The sequence below is a fragment of the Corvus brachyrhynchos genome, unplaced genomic scaffold (genome assembly GCF_000691975.1).
Source record: "Corvus brachyrhynchos isolate BGI_N302 unplaced genomic scaffold, ASM69197v1 scaffold136, whole genome shotgun sequence".
Classification (NCBI taxonomy): Eukaryota; Metazoa; Chordata; class Aves; order Passeriformes; family Corvidae; genus Corvus; species Corvus brachyrhynchos.
This window is the reverse complement of record NW_008239080.1, coordinates 5,798,346-5,813,129: the sequence shown is the minus strand read 5'-3', so window position 1 is coordinate 5,813,129 and position 14,784 is coordinate 5,798,346. Positions and strand designations below refer to the sequence as shown.

Here is a 14,784-nt window from a genome sequence, read left to right as displayed (position 1 = left end):
CCTGATGGACCTCTTTAGGGAGCTCCCGTGGCTGTGCCCTGGCATGGGTAAGCACATGCTCTCCATCCAACATCCAGCTTACTGTGGCTCAGCACAACTGCAATTCTAGATACAAGCCTGGGTATTGGAGCCTTCTGGGTTGTACTGTCATAGCACTAAATGTCATGCCCTTAAAATTAGGTCTGAGCCCAGTTAAATCCCTTCCAGGACTGGAAGTCATGTCCTACCTGAAGAGCCCCATCCCCCATCTGCAGAGTTGATATTCCTCCCAGCCCAGGGTGCTTCTGTACAGACAAGTATCTCCAGTGAGCAGAGCACACCTGGTGCAGGGGCTGCCACTCTGCAACACAGCTGACAGATGTGCCCCCACGGGGGTACTCCACAGCGGCAGCACCACGGTCCCACCCCACTCCAGATGTGCCCAAGCAGGCACATCTGATCATCCACCCTGGTGGAGCACACCAGCTGGTAGCATCCACAGGATGCTCAGACCAGCTCCTGACACCACCTGCGATCCACAAATTGGGAGCTACTAAAACAGACAAACAGAGCAAATGGAGAATCACTGCCAGAACTGTGCAGATTTTTTAGTGTTTAACCTACTTATTGCTCAGAAGACAAACCAAGCTTTAAAAGAGGTCTCTGGAGTAAAACAATACAGTTAAAAATATCAGATGACTGTTTGGGAAGATCATTCCTCTCTTGTGAGCAAGAGCTGGACATTATTAGCTCTGTTTTAACGGTACAAAACAGAAAAGGAAAGAAACACAGAAACTCACTGAAATCAGTGGAAGAATCTGAAATGGAATCCAAAAACCTGTAACTTCTCACAGCAAAGCCACATTAGATAAGGTTGGTAAACATTCCTGAGAAGGACACAATCCTTAGGTGAAGTTATGTTTACAGAAGGAAGTTAAGCTCAGTGGAAACCGGCACAGAAGCACACAAAATGGGGACTCTGCTCTTCAGCCACTGAATCACTTGCTTTGTGCAACACACTCGAGTCAAAGGTGCCTGTTCTTCCCTGCTGAAACACTGTGAATGAAACTCATGGAGTAATGCCAGGAACACTGTTCCAGCACAGCAATTCAGTCATATCCCAAGGTATTAACATTTGCACAGCCAGAGGACAGGATTTGAGTTTTTCTTTATTTAATAACTGAACCGTACCACAATTACCAGTTGCTTGAGCAGTAAAGGCTACACTGCTCTGTGTAAGAGACAAGGATCTGAAGAAGCTTGGGAAATATTTTCCATTATTCCATCTCATTATGCTCCTTCCTTTTTTTTTCTCTCTCCAATCCCTCTGCATCTTTCATATTGTTTATTTTATCAAATACTTGCCTGTGCTATGTTCATTCCTTTGGCTGCTCTGTCCTGGGTAAAACACCCTCGTCTTTTGCCATTTCCTTTTGTCTTGCCAATGTTACTAAAAGAGACTTTCTTGCTGGCATGCACCTCCTCCCTGACCAGCTACCCAGAACAGAAGCATACTCAGAAAACAACCTCATTGACTCCAATGCAGCTTCATTTTACCACAAAATTATGCATTGCCACAGCCAGCTTCTCAGGGACTTTTAGCACTGTGTGTGATGCTCACAGCCTTTACACACAGCCTGTGAGGAAAAGGCTGCACTTGTCTCCCATTTTACTTTAATGTCCTAATCCCCATAAGGATCACATGTATGTTGTGTCTGCCTAGACTTCCTTCTGTGGTGGGCCAAGTGGTCCCACAAAAGGAAATCCAAGAACAAAATAATCTGCTCTAGGCTCTGTTTGCTTGATGTGCATGAAAAAACACCGAATTTGCCTTTACTGGGGACACTCCTTCAAATTATACCAACGAAATCATGTACTCTTAAACTTCCTTATGATATGCTCCAGGGCATACAGTACAAACTACACGTGCTATGATAAACCCAGAAAGCTTTGTGCAGTCAAGGATAGATCAGTACACACTAATTAGCCCAGCAGGCAGAATACTCTCCCACATGATCCTCTAAGACACAAACCTTCTTAGTCAATTCAGGAACCAAAAAAATACACAGTAAGGAAGATATGTCACCAACCAAGAGGGAACAGCGAGCACATCAATGATTAAATCTTGTTCCTCTGATAAGCTTGATGCCAAAGTCAGCTTTGTCAAGAGAAACCTGTTCTCACTTAGAATCCAGAATTAGGAATCCTCCCCTGTCAGTAGACATCTTCAGCTGTATTTCAGATTAATATCCTGTACCCTTTAGCCTCTAGTCGCAGCCACCAGTGACTCTATAGTGTCTGCTTAACTTTGTAAAATTATGGTCACCAAAGCACAAATCCCTTCTCAGGCTGAGAACACTTGAGCCAGCTGGTCACATTTTCCATGAGAATACCCTTTTACAGGAAATGCATCTCAGAGTAGATCTGGGCTCCACACATGAACACTGAAGAAGCTCTACACTCCAAAGGTAAAGTCACACAAGGAAGAAGACAGATCTCAGACATATCCCAGATCATACAGTAGTTGACTGTTTCACCAGCAGTGCAGTTTTGGACTTTGGTGGTCAGTTCTGCCTCTACCCCAACTACACTTAAACATCAGTATGACAAAAAGGGACTGTGGAGAAGACTGAATTCTGGAAACATCCTTCCTAACAGCTTGAACATGCCCCATTAAATACATACAGTATTCCTGGAAATACTTCTCTGAGGAAGGAGGGACATGCAAAGGTTAATGAGGCATCCTTTGGCTGCAAAGAGCAGGAAATCACTGAGGAAGAGTCAGTGTCATCCCCACAGCTGCAGCGCTATTACAACATAAACCAGAGAGCCCTCTCTCTTTGTACATTAAAATGCTCTAATTAACATTTTCCAAGGGAGCAAACAGAGTACTTGCCTGTATTTATGAATGATGGCATTAAATAATCTTCCATCGCGCCAGCAGGTAGTGAAATTTTCACAATGTATTCCAGCATAACCCTCTGTTGTTTGCTGCGACCACAGGAGCAGTCTCTCTTTAGCAGACATATCCTCTGACTCCCCAGTAACATGGATATCAGATATCTAAAACACAGTTAATGTAAAAACTACAGTTACATCTAATCCATAATATGTATTATTATTATGATAATTTATTATATATAAATGCTATATAAGTATATATAAAATGCAATATGTTTTATATGTATATAGTCACACTTGTACAATAACCGTATTTATGTTATTCATAATTTATTTAGCTGTGAAATTCCTCTCTTAAAACAGGTTAATTTATAGCACATGCTCTGGAATTCAGTAACAAAACAGTCATTCTGAGTGAAAACTGACAATACTAGCTTTAAGGCAAAATTTTCTGAGGAGTATTTTAGGAATGACTAAAAGACTGAAAGATTATAAATAAAAATTTTGTCTGATCAAGAAGGTTCCGTTTTGTATTATTTAAGGATTATCAACTCCGTATCAGAGAAAGCAGGAAAGTACTGGGAATTTTACACTCAAATACTACTTTACAGTATATTAGATTATCTCCTAATGAAGTTCAGACAGTTTCCTTAGAAAATTACCACAGTATAAATATGATGCAGACATTTCCCGAATTTGTACACATATTGTTTGTACCTCATGCTACAGAAACTGTACTCACTGTAAATGTAAACTCTGAAAAGGAAGAAAAATAAGACATGCCTCGACAAAGAAAGTGCTATGGCATGTTGTCGTTTTTCTAAGTGACCGCCTTTTACCACTTATCCAAACAAGATATATAATATAAGGTTATTATGAACTACACAGGAACCCAGGTACCATAAGGACCTGAATACTGTAGCTCAGCTAATACAAAAAGCAGGCAGAGCTGCTTGGGCAGAGACAAGAGGGCTTGTGACAATGCCTCAGTTTGGGGGTAGACAACAAGCACCTCTGTGAGCTGCCCTGTAAGAGGCTGCTCCCCACGAGCACACACTCAGCACTGCAGGGAGACACAGGACTGCTCTGGCTCCAGAACCAGCCTCAGCTCAGGGCAGGTTTGCCCACAAACAACTCTAAGTACTTGAGTTAGGTACAGAAGAGCCTTCAGTTGAGCTGTGCCAATTCCAGCAACCCTGTTTTAATGTACATCAGGCAGCTACATTCATGAGGTCAGATGGGATGGTCATAACAATGTCTCCTGGCCTCAGAATCTCTGCACACAAAGGTATCTTCTGTCTAGGCTCTGACAGGGGGAATTCCAACAGGCTAGGCTGGAAATTATGGGGTTTTCTCACACTAGAGCCACACAAAACACAGTGCCAAGAAGAAAGATATGTAGCTTGACTACTGATGTTGTTATGTCGCTGCCTAAGACAAGGTGCTGGGAAGCGCTAGGAAGCAGGGAACTAAAGGAAGAGCTTTAAATATGTCAGGGCAATAGAGCTTACTGCAATTTCTGCTTTATCATCTCTCATACTTTCAGGGGATTATGAGCATTTACACCTATACAGTAAATTGTAAATAAATTTAATATAAGGGAAAAAATTTACATTATTTTCTATTCAAGTGACCACAAAATCACAAGCTGTGAATGCAGTTCTTCAGATACTTATCACAGGCCATTGTATCTGCTGGATCTAGGTAAGGGGAAAATACAAACACCAAGGCTAAAATGAAAAAGTTTTAACTGTTCAACTAGCCCCTAAATAACCTCTGAATATCTGACAGCATTTTTGCATCCTATTGTCTCCAGCTTCAGCAGATTTTAAAGAAAGATCAAACAGAAAGAAAAAAAAACCCCTTTTTTGTGTTCAAAACACAGTAGACAACACATGCAGTTTGATCATTTGTAAGTTTCTAGGTATCAAAATCCTGCAAAGAGTATTTACTGAATGAAATATAGATGGGATGAGTTGTGTATGTAAAGACAACAGAAAATACAACGTGGCAGAAGACCAACTTGTAACCACTGAAAATTTTCTTGTAAAAATCCAGGGAACTCAGATGCAGTGTAAGACTTTTTTCCTGTGGGTTAGCTTTATTGTTTGGTATTTCAAAGCAAGAAAGCAAACTAAATGTTTTTTCAGTAGCTTTAGTTTCTATTCATTGCAGAACAACCAGATCACAATATAAATGAAGTCAACCATTTACTGCTTATCTGGACAGCGCTTCTGAAAGAGATGATGTCATCTGGAAGTGCCAGATGTCTAGCATAAGAAAAAAAAAAAAACAAAAAACAAAAAACCAAACAAACCCAAACCTATATTTTTTGTCTGTCATTTTCAGAAAGTCCTCTGTGTGTAATCCTTAATTATCAGATTTTTTTAATATATTCTAGCATGAGCAAGGTAACAATGCGATTTGCTAATAGACCTTCGTTACTGCTAAGCTCAAACCTTTAGGCTCCTTCATGGTTAATTGAGCAGGGATGGCTATGTACACTTCAGACTGCTGAGAGTGCAAACACAGCATGTTTGAGTGCACATTAGATTCCTCTGGAAACAAGTAATTTCATACATCAAGGTAACATCTGAAGACTGTACTTGTACCTGTTGTTAGATATAAACAACATTTTAGCCATGGACACAAACACAAGGAGAACTTTTATTCTGAATATGACCACTAGGGAAGCTCACAGCTGAAATTTTGGATGGCTAAAATGTTAATTCAGTTTACTACATGAAAATCAACAGGTTTTTGATGCAAAATCTTCCAAGCACCCTAGTTAGCCATCTGAAGAAAAGGAATAGGCTTTTCATCATTCATGGAGGTAGCCCATTTCACCACAGGTTAAGGAACATTAACATCAGCCTGAGACCTAAAACAGCCTGAGCACTTCTGTTCTCTAAATAAAGTATTTCAGCTTTCAAGGCTAACATTCCAGACTTTTTCATAAACACTGAATTAGTATTTTAAAAGTATAAAAATACACTAAGTGAAATGGTGAGTCAAATGGTTATATTTAATATGCTTAGAAATATGGGCTCTAGTTTGCAAGATGCCCTTGAAACTTATTAACAAGTAAAATACTACCATAACAAAATAAGGTGAAAGGGAGAGGGAGAGAGCACACCTTTCCTTTGATAATCCCATAAGGGCAGTACAGATACTTTTCCACCAACTGTGCATTATTGTCAGTATTTCTAACATCATTTCCCATAGGAGAAAAACAGAAGGGCTATTAAACTAAGAATACTAGAACAGAAAGTAAGTTAAGGGAAAATCAAATCTTCTACTCATAAAATTTAGTCCTTCCAAGCAAAGTTTGCGTGAACATTTCGTATCCCACACACCTATCATTTACTCACTATAAACTGCTTAACTAGAGCACATTTGTTCCTTAAGCATGGAAAGAACGAATTACAGCATTTGCATGAGCTTGAACAGTTGTTTGCCAGAGACACAGTTCTATAAATTATCTCAAAGCCTGTGAATTAAAAGTTATGCAAGAAAAAGTAACAGAGGTAATTCTCTAAACAGGCCTTCTATTTCAGGATCAAGGTCTTAACTGGCACTAAATATTCTCTTGCTTATAACTGGGAGAATGCATTCACGTCTGCTACTGCACATGCTTTTTCTCAGCCTGTAAATTCCCACTGCATCACACAGTATACAAAATCCAAACACTAAAAAGCCTCGAGCTCTTTCCTTGCACTGATTTTAGTGATGCAGTTTGGAGCCCAAAGAGCAGAGCAGTGGAGAAGACTTTCTAAGAGATCAACAGTGGTGCTGGATTTCTGTGATTCATTTTCACACTGCAAACAGAAGAAGAGTAAGACTCATACAGATAGTAAGAAGTCTTCCCTCTGATACCATCTTATCCTAAATGTTTTGAACCAAGTCTAAACTTGACATAATGTACTAAACTGCACTAAAGTATATAATGGGCTAGAGACGCATGATTGTGGTGGTGTATTGTCTCCCTCCCAGGCCACACTATGATCTGAGAAATGCTTATTAGGCCTCAGCAGAGAGTAACAAACTTTTCTCTCAAAGCTATTAATGAGTAGCCAGGAGCAACGCTTCAGTAGATGCCTCTAAGGTGAGTTCTGTAATCAGGAAAACAGAGGTAATGAAGTAGCACATATTTGAACACAAAATCATAATTTTTTACATGCATAAGAAACTGTGCCACAGAAAGAAACTCAAAGGATATGTTTCAATAGAGGGGGACCATACTGTTTCAGAGGGTAAGATGTCATGTCTCTGTTACAGTGCAAATTACCCAACTGTTCCAAAGAGTTTCCTCTGGTGCCTGCCTCAGTTTGAACAGCCAATGTGCTTTCAATTACCAGCCACATCTGAAGCACTGTGTAAGCTGAGAGTACATTACAGCATGGGTAAGTTGACAAGGTGAGGGAAGGCTACTGATCTCTGTAATTACAGCAAAGAAAACGGTAAAGCTGAGACTGCTAACTGCAAACCTTGTGTACTAGCTCAGGCCAGTAACTGGACCTTTGCAAACTTGTATAAATACCAGCTTCACTCAGTATAAAAAAGACAGAAATACAAGGCATTAAAATGCTTGCCTAGTTCTCAGAAACAATCAGAAGGAAATTGGTTATGACTTTGTACAGTAATTAAAGTCTGAAATCTAGATTTTCCTGCTTTTGTTTAGAGGTCGAACCTCAGTGTTCTTAAAATTCCTTACACTGAGAATCTTGGGTTGAGAAAGGGAGCTGAACTGAAAGCCAGACATTTCAGCAACTGAGACATTTAGCCTGACATGTCAGTAGGTTTCATATTCATGCAGTGTTTTATCAATATCAGTTGATGTGCATGCTCAACAGAAGTCTTCTTTTTTTCTCCCTTCCTCTGTGGTAAAAAGAGGTATAGACCTGGTTGGAGTAGTAAGTGCAGCAATATTAGGAGCTGTATTACTTTCATTCTACAGGAAAAAGCAGCCATGCTTAGCTGAACAGACAAAGCCTCACACCCTCTTACTCAGCAGTGACATTTTGTACAAATCAAAGAACATTCCTAAGCTGTTCCTGAATTCCAGCTAAGATTAGGAGGGCAAAGATCTCTATGTGTATTAGGAGGTTATTTGTACTACTGTGTACTGTGTGTTGTAATTGGGTGTGTTATCTATGTTTAAAAACTAAGCTCGGAAAAAGTATTGCTTGATTTCTGTTAGAAAAGTAAATTATATAAGCAAAAGACATTTAATTAGTTCTTTGATGTAACAAGTACCCTTGGCATATGCCCATTCCCTCTGTTCACTCAACTGAAAGCTAATATGTCCCTGTTGAGCAAGGGGAACCAGTTTTGGACCAGATCTCGGTATCAGCATTTGACTCACATGTACAGATTTCAGTTGTCCTGAAGATGAGTGGGGCAAAACTGGAAATATGGATTGAATTGGTAAGCATGGTTACCAAAAATTTGCTTTCCTTCAGATATTCTGCAACTAAGAATGTATTTTTTTTTCTTTTACTATAAAAATAAAATAATCCTACCCTCAGAGGAAGACGGAATTTCAATAATTAATATTAATAGGGCACCTAGGCAGTTTGGGAGGAAAGATCCTTTAAAAGAGGTGTAGAGTGCTATTAACATGATTAATGTTCTCTTGTTCTATTTCAAGCTGCCTACATAGCTCTATCATTCTTCAGTTCCTACTGGCCATAACTGAAGAGAATTAGAAATATTCCTTTCCTTGATACAAGACCCAAAGGAATTACAAGACCATGAAGAGCTGGTCACAAAATTTACTGCAAATACTGAATGCAAATTCCCTAAAATTCACTCCACCTTCTAGCAACATTTTAACATGAAAATCTCTTTCCTATATTAGGAAACAGATCAAACTACAGAGAGGAAAATAGCACAAGAATATATCAATATCCCTAAAGTATAGAGTTATTACATAGCCTTTGAAAAAGATCAAGTGTGATGTTCTGTCCTACAAATATATGTAGTATCATAGCATGGATAAAAGGTTTATACTCTGCAAAGTGAAGATATTTTTGTAATAGAAAAAATACTTATTCAAATAAGTACCAAATACTTATTCTAAGCTAACTTTTAAGGATAATGTACTGTATCAAAATATTTACCTTGCTCCTGTTCGGTGCAATGCTAAACAATGCCTTTTCTTTTGGCAAATGGGAAAGTACAGCATCAGGATAAAACCACTTTTGTTCAAGTAATGGATCACTTTTACTTTCAGAAAGAAAGGGATGCAACTTTCCAGATTTACTGCTTTCTGAAACATTTTCCATGATTCTGCAAGAAGTTATGTTTAACTCAGTTTCTTCATGTTGTCTGCCTAAAATATGGATAGCAGAATCCAAGGTAGTTCCTTTTCTATAACAAAGATCACTGGATTTCTTCAGAAATGCTAATTCTCTCCTGTTATCATCCTCTGAATATTTCCTTTTCCATGCACAATGTTTCTCTGAATTTCTCTTCTCTTCTTCCCTTAACCATGTGTCTGTTTCACCAGACTTGGCGAGCCTCTGATTATCACCATGAAAGCTCTCCTCACAAAGAGAATCACTCTTTGCTTCGGCAGAGAAAACTTTTGCTTTAGCAATATCAGCTGAAAGGTCTGTACTCACAGGCAGAGCATTACTAGCCACTGTCACTCTCCCGGGGAAGAAGTCGGCCAGTCCCACACCCCTGGGATGAATCCCGATGTCTTCTGAAATCTCCACTTCATACTGTCTTTTTTCTTCATTTTCTTTAACGTGCACTGAATCCGATCCCTCCTCAGTTGATTTCTTTCTCCTTTTTCTTCTGAAATATTTTCTTCCAGGGGAATGTTTATCTGGACTTAAGGGAGCTTTGGCAGGATCTAAACACTGTTCTTCCTTTTCAGCCCTCACACATCCACAGACATTCCCCATTTGGCTGTGTGTAACTCACAGCCACACAGTTTCATTCATTCCCGTGTATTTATATACACTTAAACTCTCCTCAGAAAGTTAAGAACTGCTGTTTCCACCGTAATTTCTTCCAGACTTCACATCCACCCGCCTCAGTACGTAGCCATTTTGCTTATGAGAAATGCACACGCAATAAACGCTGTGGCTCGGTGCCCAGGCAGGGCCTGTGTCTGATTAGACACTGTGGCTTATTTCTGGCCACCAATCCTCTTAAAAAAACATCACTGTTCCAGCATTGGGCTGTAATGCTGATTGCCTTTCACAGAGATGACATAGCATTTATGAGCAATAGAAATTTCTCACATGTATTTTAACTCCCTGTTTCACTTAGTAACTTGAGCAAGATAAAGCAGAAAAATATGTAGCAACCTTTGAAACTATTAGCTACACTCCAAATCCAACAGCAAGCAGCACAGTAAATAGCAGGGATTTAGTCAGCAGATTTGTTTTGCACTTCATATGTTTTTATTACCTATCCAATGATCCACAAATGGAAAGATTAAACTACAGGATCAGAAATTGCTCTGACAGCTTGCTGGGGGTCAAGTTTTTATTTGTATGTGGAGTTTTCATAGCGGCTAATGTGATTTTTCACTGATTTGTCAGCTATAAATAACCTGCTGCTTCACTGCCGTCATAAAAGCACAACAGCTTGCTCAGGGCAGTGACACTGCGTACTGGGGCTGAAACTTTGAAGCAGAGTTAAACCTCCTGGCAGATAAAAGTGAAACAAATCATAAAAGCCAATCTATCTAGAAAACTGACCTTAGGATTATTGTTTATAAAAATGGAGCTTTATCCTCCTCCCATGCTTCTGTAAGGCATTTCTGTGTAGCTCTGAACGCAAGATCCAAGAAGCATCTAACTATACTTAAAACTAAGTAGAAGCATACACTTTTAAAGTGCAAGCAAGTCTAATCTCTAGTATACTTTGTTTGGAAAAATTTTTTTAACTTTCCTCTTTGTTTTTATCATGGATATGGGAAGTCTACTAAAACCAGCATACTTTGCCAAGGACAGATATATATGGTTTCTCACTCTGAGAAAGAATTACAGAGCGACTTGCCAGGCATTATCAGGTGTTACCACTGAATTTCCCTTGTTTATTTGGAAAGGAATTGCAATAATGAGACCCAGAAGCTTTATCCCTAAAGGCCAGTTCGTCTCTCAAAAAATGTGAAGTATTCCACATTTTACTGACAGGATCTAGAATGAATAATACAACAAAGAACTAAGAGAGCCTCCAAAGAATTTCCAAGGATACAGTTGCTCACTGTTGACTACTGTCAGGGCACTGGGGTAAAATTAGACAGTAATGCTTGGAAAATTTTATACTGTAACACCACAGAATACTGTGACAGATGGGCAGTTATGAACAGACACAATGCTAACATGCTTCTTCATAGCATTAATTTGTATTTGCATTTGTAGCATGCTCAACATACAGGGGCACTTGTGACAATGCTCCTTTTACTCACAATAAAAAAGTTGTATTCTAGTCTGCTAAGAAAAATTACTTTAGAAAAGTGACTTTCAGCTAAGGCCAGAGGACTTACTGATTTAAAGCACACTTCCACATGGGTCTGTGTTGGGTCCTGACACAGCCCCCCTTAATTAACAGAAAAATACATTAAAAAAAAAATATTTCTAAATGACATGCCTGTGTTTGTACAAAAAAACCCCCAGCTTTTACACCTAAATATGTACTTCTCTGTCTTCTCTCTCATCAGAAAAGATGATTCAGGACTTTAAAGTGCAATGGGCCAAGGCTGATTTCATTTGACACAGATATAGTTTCTGGTTTAACAACAAGATGCCTAGTAATAATATAAGGTTAAAGAGATCATAGTATAATAATCTTAAGATATACATAAAAATATATTATTTTGATAAAGCAGAAATTATGCAAAATATTAAAGACAAGTGTCCAGCATTTGAATGAACAACTGCAAATCTTCAGGCTGTCTAATTTAAAATGTGTTAAACTAACCTACCACATGTACACTGCTAACGCTGTTCTTCCTCTGCAAATTTCACAGGGGGCAAGAATTTCCTTAAAAATACTGCAAATTTAAATTTTCAATGCAAGTGCATTTTTCAATTAATACACATGGGTATCAAGCTTTCTAAACAGTATTATATTATTTTACTGTGCTTTACTGCAGTGTGATTTGATACATATTTCCTTTAAATTGTTTACATCTGTTTAACAGTCAGCATGATACCACCTTCTTTTAAACAGAAAATGTCCCTAAAGAACACTCTGTTATGTCCAAACACTTGTAGATTCAGTAGCACACTGACTGTCACAAAAATGTTAAATCATATCTAATTCAAGATAGGCCAGAAGAAACACGTATTGTTATTTTATAGCTACCAATTACATTTCGTAATGCAATCAGTAATTCATAGAGTCCCTGATCTTGCAAATCCTCTTTCATTCATACCTTAAATTTTGATTATTTTTCTTAAGAATAACTCAATTTTTCAAAAAATCAGATGCCTCGGAAGTAAAATCAAAAAAAAAATGAGACTGCAAAAATACAAGAGTCAGTTCAAAAACGCTGGTTACAGTATAAGTGTTCCCAGAAATCCTGCCCTACTTCTGCATATTCCAGGTCAATTTACTCGAATACACCTGGTGTAACTGCAGCTAGTCCTAGAAGAGTGAAAGGTCTGGAGGGGAAGCCGTATGAGGAATGGCTGAGGTCACTTGGGCTGTTCAGCCTGGAGAAGAGGGGACAGAGGGGAGACCCCATTGCAGTTACAGCTTCCCTGTGAGGGGAAGCACAGGGGCAGACACTGATCTCCTCTCTGTGGTGACCAGTGACAAGATCTGAGGGAAGGGCCCGAAGCTGTGGCAGCAGAGCATTAGGTTTAGAAAAAGGTTCTTCACCCAGAGGATGGTTGGGCACAGGAACGGGCTCCCCAAGGAAGTGGTCACAGCACCAAGCCTGACAGAGCTCAAAAAGTGTTTGGACAATGCTCTCAGGGCACATGGTGTGATTCCTGGGGTGTCCTGTGCAGGGTTAGGAGCTGGACTTGATGATCCTGAAGGGTCCCTTCCATCTCAGCATATTCTCTATGATTTATCAGCTCTATGATTTATCCATTTCTAAGTATTAGCTAGAAATAAATGCATTCCAAATATACCTCTGCAGATGATTAGTAGCCTTTATGTCTTTTTGTCTTCCTAGAAATAGGTATTTTTGAGACTTACTAACCACTTTAACAATACTTACCAGCTATTCATGAGAAGGCTATCAGCTCTCTGCTAACAATTCTTTCTGCTGTTCCTTTTGTTTTTCCCAAGAACCAAACAGTAACTTTATAGTCACTTTAACTTTCTAAGTCGCTTATGCTCTTGAACCAAAGAAAAGATCAAGGACAACAGAATTGATAAATGCATTTATATCAGTTGTTGGGGTTCTTTATATAAAAAACCCTAAGCAAAATAAGCAAAGATGATAAATTAAAATGCTAATAACTAAAGAAAAAATTACCCCTTTCAGCTAACTGAAATTTTATTAAGTCATAACTTTGGTCTCAGCAAGGAAAGAGACACAGTTAACAGGTTTACACTGGAGATTCAGAAGAGGGAAACTGAAATTTCTTCTAAAATCTGTCAGCTACAGAATGGATAGATGATATTCTTTAGAATATCAAGAGACTACCTCTGAAGCCTGTGAGAATCACCACAACATAGTGACGACCGCACCAAGGTCTTTCCCTTGGACATCTGACTAATCTGACTAGACCTGAGTGGAAGTTCAGCACTGGTTTAAGCCAGAGATCCAGGTAATCAAAGCTGTTAAAAATACTACCGGGGATTGCTGTGTTTCTTTATTTTGGTATTGGGATTTTTGTTGGTATTCTTTTAAACAAAACCTGTAAAACATACAAATTTATACCCACCAATGCCGCAAAGTTTTATGGGGAGATTAACAACAGATTTTTTCTGGCACAAAACCCCTTAAGAAGCATAACCTAAATAAAGAATTAGACCAACACTTGTTTGCAATTTGATCTGTCTTAGAGGCTGCTTAATCACAAACAAGAGGTTAATCTTAAGACATGGAAAACAAACGATTAGCACTGAAACATGAAATAGCTCACACAGATTTGTACGGGTTTGCATTTAACCAGAGATTTCTGTAATTTGTCAGGCATGTCCGTGACTGGGAAATGCATTATGTTCTTAACGTGGGACAGGTGCATAACACATTATAGTGGCTATGTTGTTGAATATCTGTGTATTTGTTGGTCTGCAAAATGATGATACCATTCACCCTCTGTACACTGCTAATTTTTGCTTTATCATTCATCTCATATAGTTAGCAATTATTGTACAGAAGTTATTCCCCTTTGCCAATCAGACCATGCCAGGTATCTTTTATCAAAACCCTACTAGGAATACATTTTCAGGTGCTCCTGGATCTAAGATCCCTTTCCCCTCTTTTTAGTGTGTTTGCTCAACACAGCACAAGTAATGGAGCGTTTAGCACAAATGGGACGTGTCATTTCACGGTACTAAAACAGCATACCAGATAAACAGCAAGCATTTTGTTGCACAGCCCTAAGGTCACATGCAGAATAACAGAGAGATAAACATAAGCCAAAGAGAAAGTGAAAATTAAAGTTGCACAAGATAGAGAACAACGACAAAAACAAAGGCTTGCCAGCACAAACAAAAGGTTTGGAGCTGTTTGAGCGGTACTGGCAACTACTCCTCAAATTCTGAAAGAGATGTTCAACTACCAAGTCACAGTCACCAACAGGAGAGGTTTGATATCCAGTGAGTTGGCTTACAAAAATAGGAATTTGCTCCTTATTGGTGGTTTCATGGCATTAATGACTTCAGGCTTCTCTCACCCTTGCTGTGATTCAGGTGAGTCCCAGAAATTTCAAGAATTCTGCCCTCATTTTCTTATCAAAGACTTAAGAATTTTAC

At 38.9% G+C, this 14,784-nt stretch overlaps 1 protein-coding gene across 9 annotated transcripts in view; it reads right to left on the bottom strand.

The window, feature by feature from the left end:
• Window positions 1-14,784, bottom strand: part of DST (dystonin) — a 207,282-nt gene that overhangs the window by 162,384 nt on the left and 30,114 nt on the right. For all 9 annotated transcript variants that reach the window (XM_017739217.1, XM_017739218.1, XM_017739225.1 and 6 more), the window contains one exon: window positions 2,876-3,042. In XM_017739217.1, the coding sequence (XP_017594706.1) occupies window positions 2,876-3,042 (167 nt within the window). The remainder of the gene's footprint in view (window positions 1-2,875; window positions 3,043-14,784) is intronic.